Here is a 23,262-nt window from a genome sequence, read left to right as displayed (position 1 = left end):
GTGTCTACACAGAGCGAGTGATTCGGCATGATCATGGTCAATTGGTGACATAATAATTTTTTTAAGACAAAAGGGAAATTTTATTAATTAGTGACAACACAAATTTAATATTTGATTAATCGTTAGAATCGATTATCACAACAACGTCTATTGCCATATTTGACTATTACAACAATGTCTATTATTATTAAGAAAGAAAAGAAAAAAAATCAAGAAATAATGAAATAATTAAGAAAAAAAATAAAAACAAGTAAGAAATCAAGAAAGACAAAAAAACGTTATAAATTTAGTGGATAAAGCCTACATAATATTGTGCAATATAATTTAGAAACACTAACCAATAGCTCAAACTAACTATATCTTCATAAAAATTAAGTATAATGCATAACAATTAAGTTCTCTAATTTATCTATATTTGTAAATTATAAGTTAAATTGTAATGATCTATTATGATCTTTATATTTAACGACTCAACATTTAGTAGTAAAAAACAACTAAAATGTCTAGGATTTATATATGCACATAATCTAGATACAAGTGTCATATTATATATATATTTTCCATGACTGTGAAATAAAAATCCTAAATTGTTGGTCAAACAAATCTACAATTCATCTATACAAAAGTAGCCTCTAGTTAGATCGCTATCCAACATGGCCTGCAAAACTGTCAACTTCTCAAATCTATCCATCTAATTCCATATATAAACATGATTATTGTAGTCTAACCACCAAGAAACATGAAAAGGTACTAAGCTAGATTTTCAAAAGAATAAGCATATAACAATATAGAAGTAATGCAACTATACTATAAGCACCAGCAAGTAAACCAATAATAAAGCACCTCATGGTCTACATCACGACAACAACTCAATCACAACATCAACAAGTTTGAAAGGTAAACAACTCAAGGATATCACTATAACCATGTCATTCAATAAGGTAAGCATCAAAGCATATGAGCAACACCAAAAACATACCACATCATATGCATGCACATCACACTAATGCACCGTCATGAATTCACCTACGAAGATCTCTTATACCAAGATGACTAATCTAAGTGACTTGATTCTGTTGAACCAAGTAACCTTTTTACACCTGTTAGGTCAATAGCCAAGTCCCCTATGGATCTCTCTCCTCATGGCTGATGCCACCCCTTTGGCGCTTGACACCAATTTGGGCAAAGACGAGTCTCTCTCCTTACGCCTAATTAAGTTCATTCAAACCACACACGACGAGACTAAGCTAGAGACTTTTCTCTTTCCTCACACCTAACGCCATAAATCTTGTGCCCAATGCGACAAGACAGAGACCATCTGATTTGAACTACATATGGCACCATGAAGGCAAGCCCAATGTGATGATGAGTTTTGCACATAGTAGACTCACAAATTGGCCCTCCCTTCACTGTTGAGTGTCTTTTATGTATGATTTACACTCAACTTTTGGTACTCTTTTTGGTATTTGTAAATATTTATATATGTTATTTTGCCCCTAAATTGGAAGAATCAAAATATACTAAAAGGGTAGAGGAGTAGTAGCAATCTTAATGAATTTTCTCATTTTGTGCAGGATCTTTTGGCTAGGCAGAGATCCACAGCCATAGCTGTGGATCTGGAGCTTGAGTTGTGGAAGTCTGGGAAGGATTTAGAGGTCCAGAGACTTGCAGCTATAGCTGTGGAAATCTGGAGTGCTCATTTTTGGTTCCAGAGACTTGAAGCTACAGCTGCAGGGTCCAAGGCTTGAGCATTGAGGCTTGGGAAATCAAGAGAAGCCACAGAGACTCACAGCCATGGCTGTGGTTCCACAGCTACAGCTCAGGAAGTTGCTTAATAATGAAGGAGTCTCCACAGCCATGGCTGCAAAGCTACAGCTGCAGCGCCAGAAGTTACTTCACCTTGAAGGATTCTCCACAGCCATAGCTGTAGTTCTACAGCTGCAGCGGTGGAGTTAAAAATTTCACTTTTTGCCCAGTTTTAGAGCTGATATAAAAGGGAAAAAGGAGGAGAACCTAAAAACAGAATACGGAGCACGAATTTAACAGAGAAAAACAGGGGAAAAGCTTGGGAAGAAGGAAGAACGAAGGAAGAACAGAGACTTGGAAGCTGGATCCTTTGGGAACGAAGATCAACTCCATTTCTTCATCCTTTGCTTTGTAATTTCTTCTTTTCACTCTTTGATTCTGTAATGGCCATGGGTGGCTAAACTTCTTAAGGATTGGTTAGATGTAACTACTAACTCCTCTTCTTCTTAAATATATGCATTTTGATCTCATTATTTGTGTAATGATTCTTCGCTTAACGCTTATATCGGCTTGATCAACCGTTGTATGATTTTTGGCTTTTGAATCCAGTTGGAAAACGCTTTCGAAAACCCGAACTGAATCTTGCACCTAATCACCTCTTGTTCTAGGAATAGACTTGATTTGGTTAGTCACATTGTTCAAGTTATTGTTCTTAATGCGAAGTGTTAGACTCAAAACATTGAGGAATCATGTTTTGAGCTTAATGACTTTAGGATTCAACCTTGAGGAATCTTGTTGGATTATTTAATGAACGTGGAAATAATGAAATTAGAATTGCATTTATGCTAAGAAGATCTATGAGTTAGCAAGTGCATCTGAGCCAATCCTTGTTTCTTAATCATTGTCTTTACTACATTTGCCTTATTGTGTTGTTTGAATCTGTTTTCACTCAATTGAATTTTTAAAATCATTCTCTTTTAAATCATTTGAGCGAGAGTTACTAAACACGCAAATCCCTGAGGACGATCTTTAAATACTACTTCGAAACTTGGTTCACTTGCCAAGTGATAGGTTTGCGAAAATCTTCATCAAGTTTCTGGCACCGTTGCCGGGGATTTGGTGCTATTTAGTAATTCTTAATCTTGTGATTTTGTAATTGTGTAGATAATTGCATTTTGACCCTGAAATTGAAAGAACGACAAGGAGAAACAACAGTAGAACAAGAAGGCTGAGACAGTTAGAGAGAATCCAAAAACAACAGCAAGATCTTCTGAGTTCTTCTACTTCATCAAATCAACCACACTTCGAAATAGAAATGGCTGAAGAGGGAACAGGTGGACCAGGTAGGCAGCCAAGAAGAACCCTAGGTGATTATGCACAACAACATGGTCCTAGGCATTTTTCTAGTATTGCAGCTCCAAATACTTCTAGAGCAATGGAGATGAAGCCTGCCTTCCTTACCTTGGTTAGCTCACAACAATTTGCTGGCCTTGATCATGAAGACCCATACTCACACCTTTCAAATTTCTGAGTTATGTGGAACTATGGGAATTCCTGAAGGCGATGAGGAAGCTGTATATTTGAGGTTGTTTCCCTTCTCTTTAACAGGAAAAGCTAAAGTTTGGTTACAATCTCACCCAAATCAGAGTTTGACAAGCTGGGGTGATGTGGAAAACAAGTTTGTGAACAGATTCTATCCATCATCCAAGTATATTAAGGCCAAGTCAGAAATTACTACTTTCAGGCAAGGTGCAGATGAACCATTTTGTGAAGCCTGGGAAAGATTTAAGTCATTGCTTAGGAAATGTCCTAACCACGGGTTTGAAGATATAGCTCAACTCAATTTCTTTGTGAATGGAATCAAGCCTGAGGTGAAGATGTTATTGGATGCTGCAGCTGGTGGCACTATGATGACTGTGAGTCCAGAGGAAGCCACTCAAATCATAGAATCTCTGGCATCTTCTGATCACCAAGCAGAGCATGGAAGACATCAATCTCATAAAAGAGGAGTTCTTGATCTTAGCACTAATGATGCAATCCTTGCTCAGAATAAATTGTTGTCCCAACAGATTGAAGTATTGACTAAGCAGATGGCCAAGATTCCACAACAGCTTCATGCTATTGCTTCTTCTTCAAATCAACCAAATCCTTCTCTAAAATGTGATTTTTGTGGAGGAGATCATCCCAGTGGTCACTGTTCAGAAATTCCAAATGAAGAAGAGGTCAACTATGTGGGGAACCAACAGAAAGGAGGTAATTTTAATTCCCATAATTATAATACTAACAATTATATGCAGGGGAATCAAGGTTGGAGAAATAACAACAACCAAGGTTATGGATGGAGGAATGAAGCTGGACCATCCAATAGGCCACCACCACAACAACAACAGCAACACCAGCCTGCTTATCCTTCTATGCATGAAAGAACCAGCAAGTTGGAGGATACTCTGAACCAGTTCATGCAGGTATCTATGAACAACCAGAAGAATACAGAGGCATCCATCAAGAACTTGGAGGTGCAGGTGGGTCAGCTAGCTAAGCAATTAGCTGACATGTCTAAAGGCCCATTTTCAGCCAACACCAAGACCAACCCCAAGGAGTATTGCCAAGCCATAACAACAAGAAGTGGAAAGGTGGTAGGTAGTGATGTTGAGGTAAGTGAGAAAAATGAAAAGAAAGAAAATGTTGAATTGAGGGGGGTTGAGGAAGAGATTGAGAAGAATGAGGAAGGAAGCAATAAAAATGAGGGTGTAGATAGTGAGAAAATAAAAGAGAAGAATGGAGTAAAGAAGGAGAAAAATAAAAAGAAGGGCAAGGAAGTCATTTCCACTCTTCCTATTAAAGACTTACCTTACCCTCATGCCCCATCTAAGAAAGAGAAGGAAAGACAATTTGCAAGGTTTCTGGACATCATCAAGAAGCTCCAGATAAATATTCCCTTCACTGAAGCCATGGAACAAATGCCTACTTATGCTCGATTCATGAAGGATCTCTTGACTAAGAAGAGAAAAATTCTTGAAGAAAAAACTGTGGAGCTTGAGGCTGGGTGTAGTGCCATCATACAAAAATCTTTGCCTCAAAAATCCAGAGATCCGGGTAGTTTCACTCTCCCTGTATCAATTGGTAATCTTTCAGTGGGTAAGACACTATTAGATCTTGGAGCCAGTATCAATTTAATGCCATTATCTATGCTGAAGAAGATTGGAGATGTAGAGGTACGACCCACAAGGATGACCTTGCAATTGGCAGTTAGATCCATCAAGCTTCCATATGGTATAGTGGAAGATATGATCGTGAAGGTTGATAAGTTCATGTTTCCAGTTGATTTTGTAGTGATGGACATGGAAGAAGATGTGGAGGTTCCATTGATATTGGGCAGACCCTTTATGAAGACAGCTCGAGTTATCATTGACATGGATGAAGGAAAGCTGAAGGTGAGGGTCCAAGATGAGGAAGTGAGTTTCAATGTATTTGAAACAACGAAGTTTCCAAAAGGCAACAAAGAATGTTTTAGAATTGATGCATTAGCTGATGCGTACTTGGAAACTCAAAATGATTTCAAGAGCTCATCGCCACTAGAGAAGGCTTTGCCTATCTCTAACGAAGAATTGGAAAAGGTCATTGGTAAAGCTTATCATCTGCCAGTGGAATTGGAACACAAAGCATTTTGGGCTTTGAAGGCCTTAAATTATGATTTGAAGGCAGCAGGGGAGAAAAGAAAGCTTCAATTGCATGAATGGGAAGAAAGGAGATTGAAAGCTTATGAGTCTTCTAAGTCCTACAAGCACAAAGCCAAGATATACCATGATAAGAAGATTCTGAATAGGAACTTCCAACCTGGCCAGCAGGTATTATTGTTCAATTCCAGGTTGAAACTCTTCCCTGGGAAGCTCAAATCTAAGTGGTCAGGTCCTTTCTCAATTAAGTCTGTCAAATCCTATGGAGCCATTGAACTTGAAGATCCTGCTTCTGGAAGGACTTCGTTGGTTAATGGTCAGAGGCTCGAGCACTATTTGGGTGGTGAAGTTAAGAGATTCACTGCCAGCACACATTTGAAGGAGCCATGAACAAACCAAATTGTCAAGCTAAAGACATTAAATTAGCATGTTTTTGTTTTAATTTCTGTTTTAAATTCTTCTTCATAGAGTTGCTTAATTTTAGACTGATTGTGCTTGATGATTTGCATGTGTGGAATATGTTAACATTTCTGGTTTAGTTTAAGTTTTGTTTATGTGTTGTGTACTAGGATTTTGGATGTTATGTTGTTTGATAGTGGTGTAGTTTGATAGTGGATGATGGGTTTGTGAGTAGTTTGATAAATTGTAGTGTGGAGTGGAAGGTGGTGTTTATGGGGATGCTTGATATCATGCTTGCTGTTGATGTTTAAAGTGTTTCATGATTCTTCTGAAAATTGATTATCATGATGACTTCATTTTTGATGCATGGTATGGAGTAAGACATGTTTGTCATTTGGTGTGTTTGATTTAATGTTCATGTCTTACAATTGATGCTTGTGTTTACTTCATGATTGATATGTTGCTATAAAACACTGGTGGATGTACAGTTTATAGGTTGTGGTGACTGTGGTGCTAGGAAGTTCAAGAGAGATGTGATTGTTAATTTTGTTCCTAAGGAGGGTGTTATGTGTAGATGTTTAGAAAGTTCATATGGTTTAAACTTGAAGTGATCTTGTTAGTGACATGGAGTTCTATGGGTACCTGATGTTTAATTTACTGAATCAAGAGCTGGGAATGTTAACTGGAAGTAGACGTGTTGTGTGTGATGTATGCAAACATAGAATTTTATTCCAGCGCTGCAGCTTCAAATCTGACGCTATGGCTGTACCTTTCTGTCTTGTTCTCTTTGTGTAATTGAAACTCCAGCGCTCCAGCGCTATAGTCTCAGCCATAGCGCCAACTCTCTGTTGGTGTTTAGGGTTATTATTTTTCTCAACGTTGTAGCGCCAAATCACGCCGCTCAAGCGCTAGCTCTCTGGAGATCACCCAAAATTCCACAGCTGCAGCGCCAGGCTCCACAGCCATGGCGCCAACTCTCTATTTGAGCAAATTACATTTTGAAAGTCCACAGCTGAAGCCCCAGGACCACGGCCATAGCGCCAACTCTCTGGTTCAGTTTGTGATATATTCTAATGCCACAGCTTCAGCGCTGGCTTCACAGCCATAGCGCCAAGTCCCTGGAGCTCTCCATTGATCTCAAAAATTCCACAGCTTCAGCGCTAGCTTCTACAGCTAAGGCGCCAATTCTCGGGTTGATCAAATTGTATAACCAGTTCCAACGCTCAAGCGCCACAATCTGCAGCTAAAGCGCTAAGTCTCTGCCAAGCTCTTTATGTGGTTTAAATTCCCAGCACTGGAGCGCCAGTTTCCACGGCCTTAGCGCCAACTTTCTGGTTGAATGTTGACTATCCAGCGCTCAAGCGCCCAATTCCAGCGCTATAGCGCCAACTCTCTGGACCATAGGGAGAGATGTTTCAACTCCAGCGCTCAAGCGCTGGCTTTCACAGCTGAAGCGCCAAGTTTCTGGCGCCAATTCTGAAACCTTGGTACTCAAGTTGCATGATAAAACTGAACCCCTCTATCCACTCCTTTTTTTCTCTTCCTCCCCTCACGAAACCTCCTCATCTCCTCACATTTCATCTCCTTTCTTCATAATCTACATAAAACCTTTGTTCTTCATCATCCATTGTGCACAAATGTGGAATTGCATGAATTTGGGGGTTTGAGTTTTCAACGTGAACATGCATGATTTCTGCCTGTTTTGTGTTCGAAGAAATGCCTAAATGAGAAAAGTTTTTGATTTGAACACAATGAAAGCTTTGAAAAAGGTGATCACTAAAATGTTTCATTTTTGTGAAGAAATGTAAACCTTGCATGGCAAGAATTCACTTGCATTTTGCTTTTCTTTCTCATGTACACCACGTGTTTGGTTAAATGCTCGAGTGAATTTGTGTTCTTTATTTAAAGTGTAAAATCATTGTGGTTGGTTGATCTTGGGAGCTAGTAGGAAATATTTGCTTGTTCATTGGTGGCTTTGAAATAACTTTAGTGTTTCACATGTTAGAATGTTTATTGATCATTCCTTATGCCCCATGAAGAATTGTGTTTTGTTTGATCAACTTGTAAACTAACTTGGTTGCAAGAATTGGTTGTAAAATTTTCAGATAGTTGTTCAAGAGGTGGCGGTTCAAGCGGAAGCTCTAACGCCACTCATAAAATCCCAGATGCACCAACCTCACCACCACCATCTGAAGTGGCCTGGGGACAGTCCTATATTTTCTGGAGGGGGTAGAGATCAAGGAGATTAAGGTGAACAACTTCATGGTGGAGAGCAGGAGCATGAGCAAGCAATGATGAAAAGGAGAGAATGGAGGGTCGCTGTCACCCTCGTTTTGAGGAAGAGAAGTTCCACTTTAATTTTATGCCATTTTAAATTCCAGTCATTTTAAATTTCAGTTGTTTTAGGTTCTGTTTTGTTAATTGTTTGAACTATGTGGTAGTTTATATACTTATTGTGAAACATTTTAAATTCCAGTCATTTTAAATTTCAGTTGTTTTAGGTTCTGTTTTGTTAATTGGTTGAACTATGTGGTAGTTTATATACTTATTGTGAAAAAAAAAATTTGGAAAATTCGAAAATCATTTTTGAAAGGTAGTAAATGAGATGGCTTTTAGATCAACAAGAGTGAAAACACATCTTTTGATTCACCTTAAAATGGTTGTTTTGAGACTTGTTTTGAGGTTGCACTCACCCAACTTTGTTTGATCATGAAATTGTGAGTTATTTGATTAGCATGGCATGAAAGATCAATAATTGAACATTTAGCCAAGCTGGTGAGTGAGAGAGACCAAACAGTGCATATATCATATATTTCCACTTTTGAGAGCCATCATCATAATATATGTGTTTGCATTGGTTGAATCTTGAATGATTGTTCTTGTGAGAAAGTTTTGGACAGGATCAAGGCATTCCATTGTAAATAACTGAAATCTTTTTAAGCCTAGAGCTAAACAGTTAGCCATAATTGAATCCATCCTTTAAAACCTGTTTGAGCCTTAACCTTCAAATCACCTTAAACCTTTCCCAAATACCAACTCATCACCCTGACCAAACTCTTGAGAGTAAATGAAAGTGAATTGGGGATTAAGTTGGGGTAGTTGGTGAGAATTGTCAAGTGGAAAGAAAATGGAGAAAGTGAGTCAATGCAAGTTGAAGGGAAGAGTCACCCCTCCATCATTTTTCTCTGTTCACATTCAAGTGTGCTTGTTATTTTCATTCTGTCATTATTTTGATCTCAAAAAAAAAAACAAAAAAAAAACAAAAACAAAAAAAAAACAAAAACGAAAAAGAAAAAAAAAATCAAATCAAATCAAATCAAATCAAGAGCAAAATAAGCAAGCACCTGTACAAAGAGTCTTAAAAGAGAGAGGGACCTCTTGAAATCTAGGCAAAGAACCTTAAGGAAAGAGGGTGTGTAATTAGAGGAAGATTTTGGGCTGAGAGATCTGGTTGGAGTTGAATATTTAGAGTGAGCAAAGTGAAGTGTTTGGTTCATGTTCATTTTACTCTCTTGAGTTTAAACCCTGTTAATCTGAAAAACCACATTCCTTTGTTAACCAAGCCTCAGTCAACCCTCAACTTTCCAAAAAAGTCCTTGTGATCCTTAATTTCTCTCAAAGAGTAGTACTGAAGAGATGATATCAATGCTTATGTTCATAGAAATGATGAATGGACTTGAGAGAAACACTCACCCTGGAGAGCCATTGTTGAGAGAGTATGTTCAGATATTGGTTTGTAATGTTCATGCTATGATTTGCCTTGCAATTTTTGTGTTTGGGCATGGTTGTTGTTGTGGGCACCTCAGTGAGTAGAAATTGGTTTTTGATGGTGAATTGATTGAGTGTTTATCTATTGTTGATATAGAAGAAATCTCATGGTAGGAAGTAACCTTTTTGGTTTTTGATTGGTATCTTGTTGGGGACCAACAAGAGATTAAGTTGGGGTAGTTGTTGAGTGTCTTTTATGTATGATTTACACTCAACTTTTGGTACTCTTTTTGGTATTTGTAAATATTTATATATGTTATTTTGCCCCTAAATTGGAAGAATCAAAATATACTAAAAGGGTAGAGGAGTAGTAGCAATCTTAATGAATTTTCTCATTTTGTGCAGGATCTTTTGGCTAGGCAGAGATCCACAGCCATAGCTGTGGATCTGGAGCTTGAGCTGTGGAAGTCTGGGAAGGATTTAGAGGTCCAGAGACTTGCAGCTATAGCTGTGGTTCTGCAGCTATAGCTGTGGAAATCTGGAGTGCTCATTTTTGGTTCCAGAGACTTGAAGCTACAGCTGCAGGGTCCAAGGCTTGAGCGTTGAGGCTTGGGAAATCAAGAGAAGCCACAGAGACTCACAGCCATGGTTGTGGTTCCACAACTACAGCTCAGGAAGTTGCTTAATAATGAAGGAGTCTCCACAGCCATGGCTGCAAAGCTACAGCTGCAGCGCTAGAAGTTACTTCACCTTGAAGGATTCTCCACAGCCATAGCTGTGGTTCTACAGCTGCAGCGGTGGAGTTAAAAATTTCACTTTTTGCCCAGTTTTAGAGCTGATATAAAAGGGAAAAAGGAGGAGAACCTAAAAACAGAATACGGAGCACGAATTTAACAGAGAAAAACAGGGGAAAAGCTTGGGAAGAAGGAAGAACGAAGGAAGAACAGAGACTTGGAAGCTGGATCCTTTGGGAACGAAGATCAACTCCATTTCTTCATCCTTTGCTTTGTAATTTCTTCTTTTCACTCTTTGATTCTGTAATGGCCATGGGTGGCTAAACTTCTTAAGGATTGGTTAGATGTAACTACTAACTCCTCTTCTTCTTAAATATATACATTTTGATCTCATTATTTGTGTAATGATTCTTCGCTTAACGCTTATATCGGCTTGATCAACCGTTGTATGATTTTTGGCTTTTGAATCCAGTTGGAAAACGCTTTCGAAAACCCGAACTGAATCTTGCACCTAATCACCTCTTGTTCTAGGAATAGACTTGATTTGGTTAGTCACATTGTTCAAGTTATTGTTCTTAATGCGAAGTGTTAGACTCAAAACATTGAGGAATCATGTTTTGAGCTTAATGACTTTAGGATTCAACCTTGAGGAATCTTGTTGGATTATTTAATGAACGTGAAAATAATGAAATTAGAATTGCATTTATGCTAAGAAGATCTATGAGTTAGCAAGTGCATCTGAGCCAATCCTTGTTTCTTAATCATTGTCTTTACTACATTTGCCTTATTGTGTTGTTTGAATCTGTTTTCACTCAATTGAATTTTTAAACTCATTCTCTTTTAAATCATTTGAGCGAGAGTTACTAAACACGCAAATCCCTGAGGACGATCTTTAAATACTACTTCGAAACTTGGTTCACTTGCCAAGTGATAGGTTTGCGAAAAATCCAACATGCATTACAACTATACATACATATAAATCATCAAGAACTCGAATCCAAACTCAAATTTAACATGCAACAAAATACAAATCAAAATCATCAAATTTCTCTCTTTGAAAACCAAAGACACAAGGTTCAACCATTTATTTCAAATGCATGCAATTCAACCTCACCATTGCAACCAATTAGCAAACATTATATGCATACGACTCAAAACATGTAACAAGAATCTAGTCCTAACTTCCCTTACTTCACTAATCCGAGAGGAAGAAGAAGAATATTCTGAGTTCACTTCGAAACTCCACACTACTCCAATCCTCGGCTAAGAGCTTCAAATCACCACTCTAGCAACTCAAGATCTCCGAGGAAAGATTCAGAGGTTCGCTACGGAAATAGAAGGAAGAAGAAGCCATCTCTTGTCATAGAGCGTTTCTCACTAGCTCTCTCTCTAAATTTCTCTAAGAAATGGGTTTATGAGACTAATTAAGTTTTAAAAGAAACCTTACATAAGAAATAGGTCAAATTAAACCTCTATTTAGAGAAACCCTCTAAAACATTTAAAGGTTCTTCAGGAGTTCGTTAATTCACCGAATCTCTCCACAACACACCTCAAAATACTACAACACATAATTATTGATAAAAATACAACAATTAACAGAAACTTATGTTGAGAATTCCGTTGAAACACTTTTGTTAATATTTGTAAATTTGTTTAATTCTATCAACGGTCTCAAACACGGCAAGTATATCGGCCGTTCAAGTAGTAAAAATATCGTATCCACAGGGATTAGAAGGTAATATAAGCATTTATTGACTATTCGTGACTAAAGAATAATTCCAATTTCATAGTTTGTGCAGTGAATGCAAAGTTGTGACTATTGGAATGAAAGCTGTAAATAAATATTGTTTTGTGAGTGGAAAAGGTAAGGAATGGTATTGTGGTATTGTGAGGTTGTGGGGGTCAGATTTCACCAAACGTAACACTAATGTATCCTTAATCTCTTGTTGAATTTATTGCTTAGTCAACCCATAAGTTTACTCAAACCTAATCCCTTAGAGCAAGAGCCTAGATGTGGATATTGAATATCAATCCCTTGAGTACCCAATATCTACATCCGCATTACGGGCTAGGGTTTAAGACTACTAATGGGCTAAGCTCCATTCCTAGATACATTTCCCACTAGGCATTTGTTTCAGAGCTAGTTTCAAGGGTTATTTTCCAATACCCAATGGAACCTATATCATGCAATGAGATTAAATCCAAAGCAAGCATTAAGAATAGAAACAAACACAACAACGAATAAAACAACATGTATATATATCATTAAACCCGTAAAGATTACAATAGAGTACGTTGGTTACATCTAACCCCACAAAATGGGTGAAACCACTCAACAAAGAGGGCAAATACAAAATAGAGATGGAAGAGGAAGTGAAGAACCGAAGGAAAGATCCGCACACGGACGATCCCAAGCCCTGGGAATCCCTTCCGCAGCTCCTGGAGGCGCCCAATGTGTGAATGGAGAGAAAGATCCCCGAAAATTGCTTCAAATACGAGCCTGGGAGATCAGATTAGGGTTCCGCGCCCGGCGCACAATTATTCGCGCCCGGCGCAAGTTCTTCCAGAGAAGTCAAGCACTCTCTGTCTCAACACAAGCCCGGCGCAATTCCTTTTGCGCCCGGCTTACTTCCTTTTGCGCCCGGCTTAATTCCTTTTGCGCCCGGCTTAATATAACTGGCAGAGATGAAATACTCTGTTTTTGTCACGCCCAGCGCAGGTTATATTGAGCCCGGCGCAGAACCTCTTCTCTGCTCCTTAGCTTCTTAGGTTTCCAATCCTAAGAGTCTTCAACTTTCCACTCTTCCTCAATACCTGCACAAAAAATGAGGTGGATTAAGGTATTGTTAGATGAATTTGGGTTAGTTATATCTGCACACAAAATGAACCAAAAAGAGAACAATTATATTGCAATGGTTCAAAGGATGAGTAGAATTTGTTCAATAAGCCTCATCCAAAAAGAGGTAAAATTGAGACTTAACAACTTACAATGTTACATAAATAATTAATAGAGGGAAAATAAATTGAGTTGGATTAAACTTATAAAGATTGATTGAACTAAAAAAAACTATTTATGAATTATACTAAATTGAAAATTAGTTCAAACCAAATTAATTATTTAATTTTCATTTCTCTACTGAATTGCTATAAAAATTGAGTTAAATTATTTTAGTGTTTTGAATTGAATTATTTTGATTCATTGGTTTGTCAAGACAAGTCAAATTAGCTTATTATTTTGTTTTAATTTATTTTATTTGTTTTACAAAAGAAAATATGAAAAAAATATCGAGCCAAAAAAATTTGATAAACTTTGAGTCTGAAAATTAATGGTCAAACTAGTCTAGTCCGATCAGTCCATTAAACACAACCAAATTGACCTAATTTTTTTCAAATAATTTTTTCAAAGCTCATATTATCGCACTACAAGAAAAATTGTTACTATCTACGGAATATTATCTACGAAATTTTTTCCATAGATAATGTTTAGTTATCTACAGAATATTACCTACAGAATTTTTTTCGTAGATAATGTTTAGTTATCTACGAAATATTACCTACAGAGTTTTTTCCGTAGATAATGTTTAGTTATCTATGGAATATTACTTACGGAATTTTTTCCGTAGATAATGTTTAGTTATCTACGAAATATTACCTACGAAATTTTTTTCATAAATAATATTTAGTTATATACCAGTGCGCACTATATAGTGTAGCTTAAAGCAGAAGAAACGGCAGCGTTTAGCATTTTCTTTTTCTCACATTTTTTAATATATTTTTTTTCTCTTTCTTTTAATATAGTGTAGAAACGAAATGCGTACATTATTTTTCTTTTAATATTTTAAAGTTTAATATTAGTAATAATTTATTTTCTTTTTAAAAAAATTATAATAAAGTATCTAAATAGAATATGAATTTATTTTTCAACAAACTTATAAATTTAACTTTATTATATAAATTAACAAGTTTAATATTTAAAAAGATAAATAAAAGTATATATAATTTCAATATATTATAGTAAATATAATATAATAATAATAATAATTATTATTATTATTCATTTTTATTTAAATAGATCAATCTTTTAAGTGTAATATAATTTTTTTTAAATAACTTGTAGTCTATGCTTTTAAAATAAATAGATTATAGTAAAAACTTTAGTTTGACCTATTTTTAAATATATGTGATTACTTTGTACGTTTATTGATTTCTGTATGTGAGTTGAGTAAATTACATTATTTTAAAAAAAATATTTTATTTTTTGTTATAGACTATTTATATTGTTTAAAATATATTTCTATTTAAATAACGAATTTAATTCTTTTAGTAATAAAAAATTCATACGTAAATTCGGTAGATAACTTATCTACGGATATTTTCGTAGATAACATCACCCGTAGATAAATTTTGTAGGTAAGTCTTTTAAATCTTATCTATAGATAAAATTCGTAGTATATAAGGTTACCTATGAAAAAAAATTTCATACATAATGTTACCTATAAAAAAAATTTCATAGTTAACGTTATCTACGACCTTATTACCTACAGATTTTTTTCCGTAGATAATCCATAAATAATTAACACTTACCTACGAATTTTCATGCTTATTTACGAATTTCTTCCATAAATAATGTTAATTTTTCTTGTAGTGTCGGGCTAACTCATTGAATCAAACTATTTTTTTACATATCTAATTTTTACCATTATATTTAAAAAATACTTCAATTTTTATAATTCAATTTTTTAGGTTTTCAAATAGTTCAGATCAATTTCTTAGAAGAAAAAAAAAGTTTAGTTTTATAGTTTATTTTAATTTAGTTTTTTTTTTCACTCTTAATTTCGAAAATAATTCAACATTAAAGAAGTTTTCACGATTATCAGTTAATTTGGTCCTGCGGATGACCAGTTCATTGGGTCCAATAGTTAACATGGGATTACCAATTATTTCTTAAGTCACTTTGTCAACCAACTATTGGCTCATGCTACGATTCTTTCAAAACTCGCCATCAACACACACATTTTTTTTTTGGCAATTTTTTTTATTTATTAATTGTTGAGTGAGTTTCTTAATTATTTAGTGAGACTCACAATTCAAATAATAATAATAATAATAATAATAAACTAGTAAAAAATAAGAGATTTCGTGTCTTTGTGATATTTTTTTAATACAAACATGTTAGTAGAGTTAATGTATAACAGTTTTAAAAATATTTTTTAATAAATTTGTATTTATTTTTTATTAATTATTATCATATGTTTTATAAATTTTTATAAAGGGTTAAAATTATTAAAATAATGTTTAGATCAAAATTTTCTTCCAATTAAACTTTGCCCGTTCAGTGTCCAAAAAAAATAAACTTTTTGTTCTTGTCAAGAGAGGTACACCTACTGCTCCGCCCGTGAGTTGTAACAGCTGAATAATTAGTTAATTACAACTTGATCTTTTTCCAAAAAATAAAAAACTCGAATTGATAGTGATGTATAAATATAATGTATAAGTAGTTAGATGAACATATAATATAAGAAAGCCCCCCCAAAAAAATGAACTTATAATATGAAATAATATAATTATATCAAGGCGTTTCTGTTATGATATCAACCAAATCAAAATTTGCTCCTTGAAAATGAAATTTCATAATAGGTATCGCTTTATTCTTAAATGGGTGATGATGAGAGATTAGTTGGATATTAAATTGAAGATTCCATACTATTAAAAAAATATAAAAAAAATAAAAGATATTCATGCATGAACTCTATCGTAACCTTCCAAAATCGATGAACTAGGATTTTGTAAAAGAAAAAAATAAACACTTTTATCTCTCTTTGTAAAAAAAAAAAAAAAGAGTAATTATTTAAAAGTATGCTTCTTTCGTTTAAAAAATATAAAATATGATAATTATTTAAAAGATGTGAATGATTTCTAATATATGAAAAATAATTTAAAGATAAAATTAAAACTAAAATATATACATAAAAAAAATTATTATCTTTATTATTAGTAGTAGGATGAAAGACATTTCATATTTTTAAGAGAAGAAGAATTTTTTTAACAATGCAATTTGTTTTCAGTCATGCACAATTTTTTTAATGATATTTAATTGAAAGATAAAATTAGAAAATAATTGTGAATATCAAAAAGTGATGTCCCTTTTAATTTATTATTAATTAATGGAGTCGAGATATTTTATGTCTTTATATTTATATAAATGTGTTTAAGAATTATTAATATCTATTAATTAATTGATTCAAATTTTAAAGTCTTAAATCTGTAAAAATAATTCATTTTTAATATTATTTTTAATTATTTAAAAATTTTAAAATAAAATAATTTGAAATTTATATAAAAATTTTAAAAAAAATCACTTATATATATAAATATAAATACATAGGAAACTTACAATTCTTAAGAGTCTTAGGACTCGCAAAAATTTAATATCACAATGCAATGCTTGCATCGGCATACAATAATGGTCAACTTCATTTTTTAATAATGGTTGTTGGAAAAATTGAAAACAAATATATTTAACAATCATGGAAAGATTACAAAATGAGTCGTGGAAGCCAAATTCACAAACAATAATGAAGCCCGCCTAATTAAATTTGTTTGTATAGTTCATATCATGAACATTTCATAATAAATGGAGATTTGATAGCAGCAGGAACGGATTTAGGGAGTTCCTATACTAATTTCTTTCATTAAAAAAACCACGTTTATGGTCTTCTATATGTAAAAATCAAAATAACTACCATTAGTAATAGAGTTCTTAAAAATTATCTTTAGGAATTTTGTTAATATCCTATATATTATTTTTAAAATAATTTTAGTATTTTAAAAAATTATCAATATTTAAAATAACCTTATTATAATATAAATTATTTATTATAAATTTAAAATATAATTTGTACAATATTTATTTTTATACATTTAAAATATAATATATTTAAAAGTATTTATTTTTATTATTCATAACCATTATAATAACGATACACATTGTTTATTCATATTTTTTAAACTATTTCATTCCTTAACTAATAACGATACAAAATATTTCATCCAAAAACATCTTAAATTCTTCAAATAAAAAATAATTGCTTTATTTAAATTAATTTCTCATCTAAATATATTATAATTGATTTAATAAATATTAATAATTCTAAAATATTTTTATTAAATAAAATGTAAAGACACACACAAGTAAATATAATGTACAATCAAATGATCAATTTCATCATCGTGAGGATCCAACTGGGCACATCTGGGTTCTTGCTGGATGTTTGGGCCGAAATATCCTGGGTCGAGATAGTGTGCAAAGACATGGGCAGCGAAACAGGATTCAATATTGGGCCATTTCTGTAGGAGTCTTTGCCTTTTGTTTTGGGCCCTTTGTGACCTGTGTTCTGTTGTACCGTTGACCAAAAAGTAAGGGCATATCATAAGCTTTCTACTTTATCTTTAGGGCCTTTTGCATTTTAATTTTTAAATTATAAAATTAATTTATATTTAATAAATTTTTTGGAGAAATCATATTTTATTATTTTAAAAATCAAATTAGCTGATTTAATTAAAATTTAAAATATAAATAAATATACTATTCAATTTTCATTTTTCAGAATTTTCGAGTGAAATGTTATAAAATAAATTTGAATATACATGAGAAATATTAACTACTCACTCTCTAACACACTTTTCTTAATACACTTTTTCTATTAAGAGTTTATTTAAAATCACAATATCAAGAAAAGACTCGTTAAATAAAGTGTAGAATCTATCAACTTTTATACTTTTTAATAAATTTCAATCAACTAAAAAAAGAGTATTTAAAAAAAGTGTTACATTGTCTTAAACCCACATTTTTAATCTTGAACATGTGCTTACCCACAAGGTTGGTTGGTAGTGGGAGTGGCAACTGGGGACCATAAAACACCACTTCAACTAAAATTGTTTTGATTCTTGAAACTACGTTTAATGGTTTAATAATAAGCAGGAAAAAAAAATAATTGAATCGAAAACTTCATAATATATTTTATCATAAATTTATTTATTAGATGAAAATGTTTAAAACTAACTCGCTTTATTTTTAAACTCATTTTAAGTATAACAGTTTTATAAAACCAAAATCATTAGAAAATAACTCTGCAAATATCCACTTCTTTTTTTTTTTTTGAAGAATCTATTCACTTAAACACATTTGTTTATTTTTTAAGAGCTCATTTAGTAGTGAGGGCAGTATAATAAGATAGATATAATATATAATATTTGGTGCACGTAAAAAATCTCCATAACAATATAATAATTTGTTTTGTATTTAATATATGGAGCATATAATTATAGGATAGGATTAAGTTATGTTGTAATGATAAATTACTCTTTCATTAAAATTACATTATAAAAAAAAAAAAACACGAAACAGACGAAAGATTATTACTACATGAATAAATAGAATCCAATGACATGATCATATAAAAAAAATTTATTCGTGTTTAAAAAGATCTAGTTACTAATTAATAAACTTAAAAATGTTGAAAGACCTAGGTTTGAGCTAAATGAAAAGATGAACAAGTGTGTGGGGCATGGAAGGAATAGTTTAGTTTTGAAGCTTGAAGATGTCGACGCAGGATTCCTTTGACAGTCCTCTGTTCCAGAAGTTGGTGTAGTATTCAGCGTATGCATAGCTTGTGTAGTGCGCAGGATGATCATCGTCCACGAGTTGTGGTGCTGGTTTCATGACTGCGTCTGGTGAAGGGCAATAGAACGTTGGAATGGACATTCTCTCCTTCTCACTATTCACCAATGCTCGATGCAGCACACTCTTGTACCTGTCGTTGCTTATCACCTTTTCCAAATACACACCAACACCAAAAACTATATAATAAGTTTTTATAATTATTAAAAAATAAAAACTACTTCTTTAAGCAGTGATTAAAAAATAAATATTAAAGCAGTCAAACCAGCATTTAGCCGATTGAAAAACTTTATTTTCTCATTTTAACGATTCGTATTACGAGAAGATAATTTATGTCGAGAACAATTCAAACCAAACATAAAGTTGATTACTTGAAAAAATGAAAAACCTGAATCTGGTCGCCAATATTGACGATGAAGGTGTTAGGGACAGGGTTGACACTTGACAGTTATCCAGTTGGCATGATGGAGAACCTGCAAGCCAGGCACCTGATTTTGCAGCAAAATGGTAATTGCATTTGGATCAGCATGAGGTGGCAACCCATAGGTTAACTCTGGCTCTGGGCATGCCGGGTAGTAGTTTATCGCCATGTGCTTCCCCATTGCTTTCTCTATGTAATCTTTCTCCAACCCCAAACTTTCTGATATTGCCTCCACCAACTTCACCGCTAACCCCCTCATCCTTCTGCTATACTCCGCCACATCTTCCCTCAATGATGAAGGCTTCGCTGGCCATTCCTCAATGTACTCCTCAATGGGGTGGCAGTGGAGTCTCAAGAAGTCCCTCCAGTTCGAAACTCTCTCACTCTTCACATTGAAACTCGTCGAAAGCCTTGTTGTCTTCCATGCCTCATCCGAGTAACTCTTCATCCGACGGTGGATGCTAGGTCGGTTAACAATATCAATGGTTTTGTGCTGGCCATGGCTATGCTATTATGTGTCATGTGTCATGTGTCTGTCTATGCCTATTTCTTCCTACTATTGCTTATATAACAATTATTCATCAATTTATATTTATTTATATACATGTAAATTCTGTTGTGGCCTGTGGGCTTCCACTACTTCACCATTGCGTAAGCACTTCACGTCACCAAAGGAACCACTCATCACGTAATCACTTTTGTATACCAATCCATTATCGACAACATCACTCTCCAAATCGCACCTTCAAATCTCACATCTATTTTACCAACAAAATCATACTAGACTAGTTGTAAGTATTTCGTTAATTTTGTTAAGTTAATTACTACTTTTATTTATTTCCCCGACACAATTTGATGATTTTTATTATTTTTTTCAGTTTTTAATATAAGTAGCCAGATCCAAAATAATATATTAAATTGCTCTTTGTTTTAAGTGTGAATTCGAGGTTAAAAAATTGAATTTACACTTTAATTTTATTGTGTATGTTTTATATATTGTAATGATCCATTTTGATTATCATATTAAATAGAATCATTATAATTAGTAATAAAAATTAAACTATTAAAATATATAAAATTAAATGAGAGAACGGATCATATATATTGTTCTTATCGGAGATCGGTCGTAGGGACGATCTTTTGGGTAAGATTGGTGAGTCTCCTTCGTCGGGTACGATGATTGTTCCAAAATGGGGGTGGTACCTACAAAAGAGACTCCGATGCTAAAGTTAGTGTTTGTGGATGTATGAGTCTCGTATAAGTAATGCACGTATCTTAGTGTGAATTAGGGTTTATCTGGGCCTTGGGCCTGAAGTCGGTTATGACCTGTTCAGATAGTGGACTTTGTCTTGGCCGATATTGTAGAGCGCGTGTCCGATGTCAATCTGGGCTGTGACGCCGAGCTCGAGCTCGGCTTCGCGGTATGGATAGTACACTGACCCCCGAGCTCTGAAGATCGTGGGTCGAAGAGTTAATACCGAGCTCGGTGAAGGGTCGTGACTCTTCGCGTACGCTTCTCTATCGTGATGCCATGTGCCATAACTATCACCTTGTTCCCCGAAACGCGTGGGCGGCATGTTAGTGGGAGGTGACGGTTATGTAATGATGGGCGCACTTCGTCATAATGGGTCCCATTAATGTGTCGTCAGTTTTGTCCCCCCTCTCTCCACGTGTCGCTGCCGTTTTTGATTTTGCAAACTCCCTTTTTCCTCTCTCCTTCGCGCCCTCTCAGATTCACTTTACTCTTTTTCCTTTGGTGTGCTCTTGACGCTTCTTCCCTCTTCTCTGCTCACTCTTCGTCCCCATTTTCCTTGTCCCTGCTCTTCTCTTTCGTCGCCATTTCTGGTAACCGGGTCTTCGTCCTCCGTTATTATTCTGTCATTGTCAAGGGAGTACCAGGTACTTCGCCTTCTCTGTCTTCTTCTCCTTTTCTCCCCTTTCTCGAGTCTTTTCTGCTCTCGATGGCTGTGGTGCCGCACCTTCTGTGTCGGCCAAGGGCAAGGGCAAGGTGCGCGACAAGGCGGTGGCCGACGAGATGGCCGTCGCTGAAAAGAAGAGGGGTGGGAATAACCCTAAAGATTCCCACCCCGCCATTACCGTCCCGGGATACGAGTGGGTCCAAGGGGACGTCGGAGAGTTTCAGAGCGTCGTTAAATCATTTCTTGAGGTCAATGCGATATGGAAATCGCATAGGATCTGCCTAGCGTCCATCTCCAAGCTCATCCGGGTTAAGCCTTGTCAACCCGGCGAGCGTGTGTATATGGGGGGTACCTCTAATCCCCCTTTTTCTATGTGTACCAGTGTTTTTTTAGGAATTTAGGCGTCTGTCTGCCCTTCACACAGTTTGAGTGTGATTTTTTGAACTTCATCAACGTGGCTCCCTGCAAGCTGCACCCTAATAGTTGGGGTTTTTTGAGGGTTTTTCAAGTCATGTGCTCCGCCCTAGGGATAGGGTTGTCACTGCCCGTGTTTCTCCATTTTTACCAACTGAAGTTGGGTGACTCTCCCCTAGGGTGGGTGTCGTTGAACGGGAGTAAGGCTGGGAGATTATTCTCGCTTTACTCCAAGTCGTATAAGGGCTTCAAACAGGAGTTCTTTCGAGTTCTGCCCAAAGAGGTCGACCCGTTAAAGGATGAAGTATTCCACTTCGGCGGGTTGCCGAGGTTCCCTCTTTACTGGCAGCAGAATTCGATCAAGTTCAACGGGTCAAGAAGTCTTCAGCTGACAGCCTCGGATACTGCTGCCATTGCTAATTTAGTCGCGCTCCCTCGTCCCTTGGATTGCAAGCTCGTCCTGGCGCTTGCTAATTCGGCGTACAAGGAGAGGGGTTTAGAGAGTGAGTACCTCGGCACCCTTAGTTGTTGAGCTCTCTAACTTTTTCTTCTTTTTCTTATATGTTGGATTTTTGCGCTTCAGGTATCATGGGGAAAAGTAAGTGGCGCGAGCTGAAGGCCTGCTACAATGTGGTCGAGATCGAGGTTCCCGAGGTCGGCGAAGAGGAGGTTGCTCCTCTTGAAACCCGCAGAAAAAGAAAGAGGGGAGAGAAGGAGGTTGGGGGGACCTCCACCTCTCATGATGCTGAAGAGGTGACCTCGAAGGCCGCCGATGCCGATTCGGTCAACCTGACGGGGAGTCCTCCGCCTGAGGGGTCGTCCAAAGTGGTCGTAGAGGAGGTCGCTCGTGAGGCGCAGGTTTGTATCTCTCTTCTTATGGCTTTTCTTCCACATTGTGTGATTTTCTTGTTTAATAACTTGAAGAATTTTCGTGCTTTGTGTAGGCGGGGCCTGTGCTAGTTGCTTCCGAGGCGCGGGTGGAGCCGAATTTAGAGGCACCAGGATTGAATGCCTCAACTGCTGAGCAGGCAGCTCCCTCTTCAAATCCTGCCAAGGCTCGCAGAGAAGGGCCGAGCTTTGGGGCACCGACGTCGACCCCTACAGCCGCTGTATCGCCTCCGCCTCCGCCAGGGGCCCCAAAGGGGAAGTGCATCATACAGCGCTTCGATGTTACTCGCCCCCTGGCGAGGTTGGATCATGTGAGCATGTCATCTAATGTGGACTCGATGTGGAGTTCGGGGATGACTGCCGAGGCCTTCTACCCGCGAGGTTCGCTCCGCTCGGCTGACAAGGCAATTATTGAGAAGGTCAGGGCAGTGGAGGGCTTGGACTCTGCGAAGGTCTTCATGCAGAGATCAATCACCATCGTCGACCATTGGAAGCGCAAGTGGTCGAAGCTGCAAGGGGAGCTCGAGAGTGCCAGAAGCCGAGTTCAACCTTTGGAGGAGGAGAACAAGGCCTTAGGGGCCGCTCTAGGCGAGGCCAAGAGGTAGAATGAGGCCGAGCTGCAAGCCACAAGGAGGGATCTTGCGAGAACTCAAAAGTCTTTGGAGATTGCTCTGAA

General features: G+C 36.0%; 2 protein-coding genes across 2 annotated transcripts; one reads left to right on the top strand and one right to left on the bottom strand.

The window, feature by feature from the left end:
- The first annotated feature begins 3,290 nt into the window (after window positions 1–3,290).
- LOC109796467 (uncharacterized) lies at window positions 3,291–5,813 on the top strand. Its single transcript, XM_020356139.2, has 3 exons — window positions 3,291–3,821; window positions 4,044–4,503; window positions 4,591–5,813. Exons 1-3 carry the CDS (start codon window positions 3,291–3,293, stop codon window positions 5,811–5,813), a joined length of 2,214 nt encoding a protein of 737 aa, XP_020211728.2.
- Window positions 5,814–18,659: 12,846 nt separating this feature from the next.
- On the bottom strand, window positions 18,660–19,942 carry LOC109789132 (protein DMR6-LIKE OXYGENASE 2-like). The gene is given in 3 exon segments (XM_020348016.3): window positions 18,660–19,094; window positions 19,333–19,392; window positions 19,394–19,942. Coding segments are annotated over 3 exon segments (729 nt in total). The 5' UTR covers window positions 19,814–19,942; the 3' UTR covers window positions 18,660–18,845.
- Window positions 19,943–23,262: the final 3,320 nt, after the last annotated feature.

The sequence above is a fragment of the Cajanus cajan genome, chromosome 5 (genome assembly GCF_000230855.2).
Source record: "Cajanus cajan strain Asha chromosome 5, NIPB_CcT2T_4, whole genome shotgun sequence".
Taxonomy (NCBI): Eukaryota; Viridiplantae; Streptophyta; class Magnoliopsida; order Fabales; family Fabaceae; genus Cajanus; species Cajanus cajan.
Note: the sequence above shows the minus strand (reverse complement) of the source record. Positions and strands in the feature narration are given on the sequence as shown.

Bases quoted from the DNA above. Each gene is read 5' to 3' on its own strand.
- LOC109796467 (XM_020356139.2), top strand. From the start codon at position 3,291: ATGGGAATTCCTGAAGGCGATGAGGAAGCTGTATATTTGAGGTTGTTT. The intron at 3,822-4,043 runs GTATTGACTAAG...AATTATATGCAG, and splicing joins TGTTGTCCCAACAGATTGAA to GGGAATCAAGGTTGGAGAAA. The intron at 4,504-4,590 runs GTGAGAAAATAA...TTCCTATTAAAG, and splicing joins TAAAAATGAGGGTGTAGATA to ACTTACCTTACCCTCATGCC.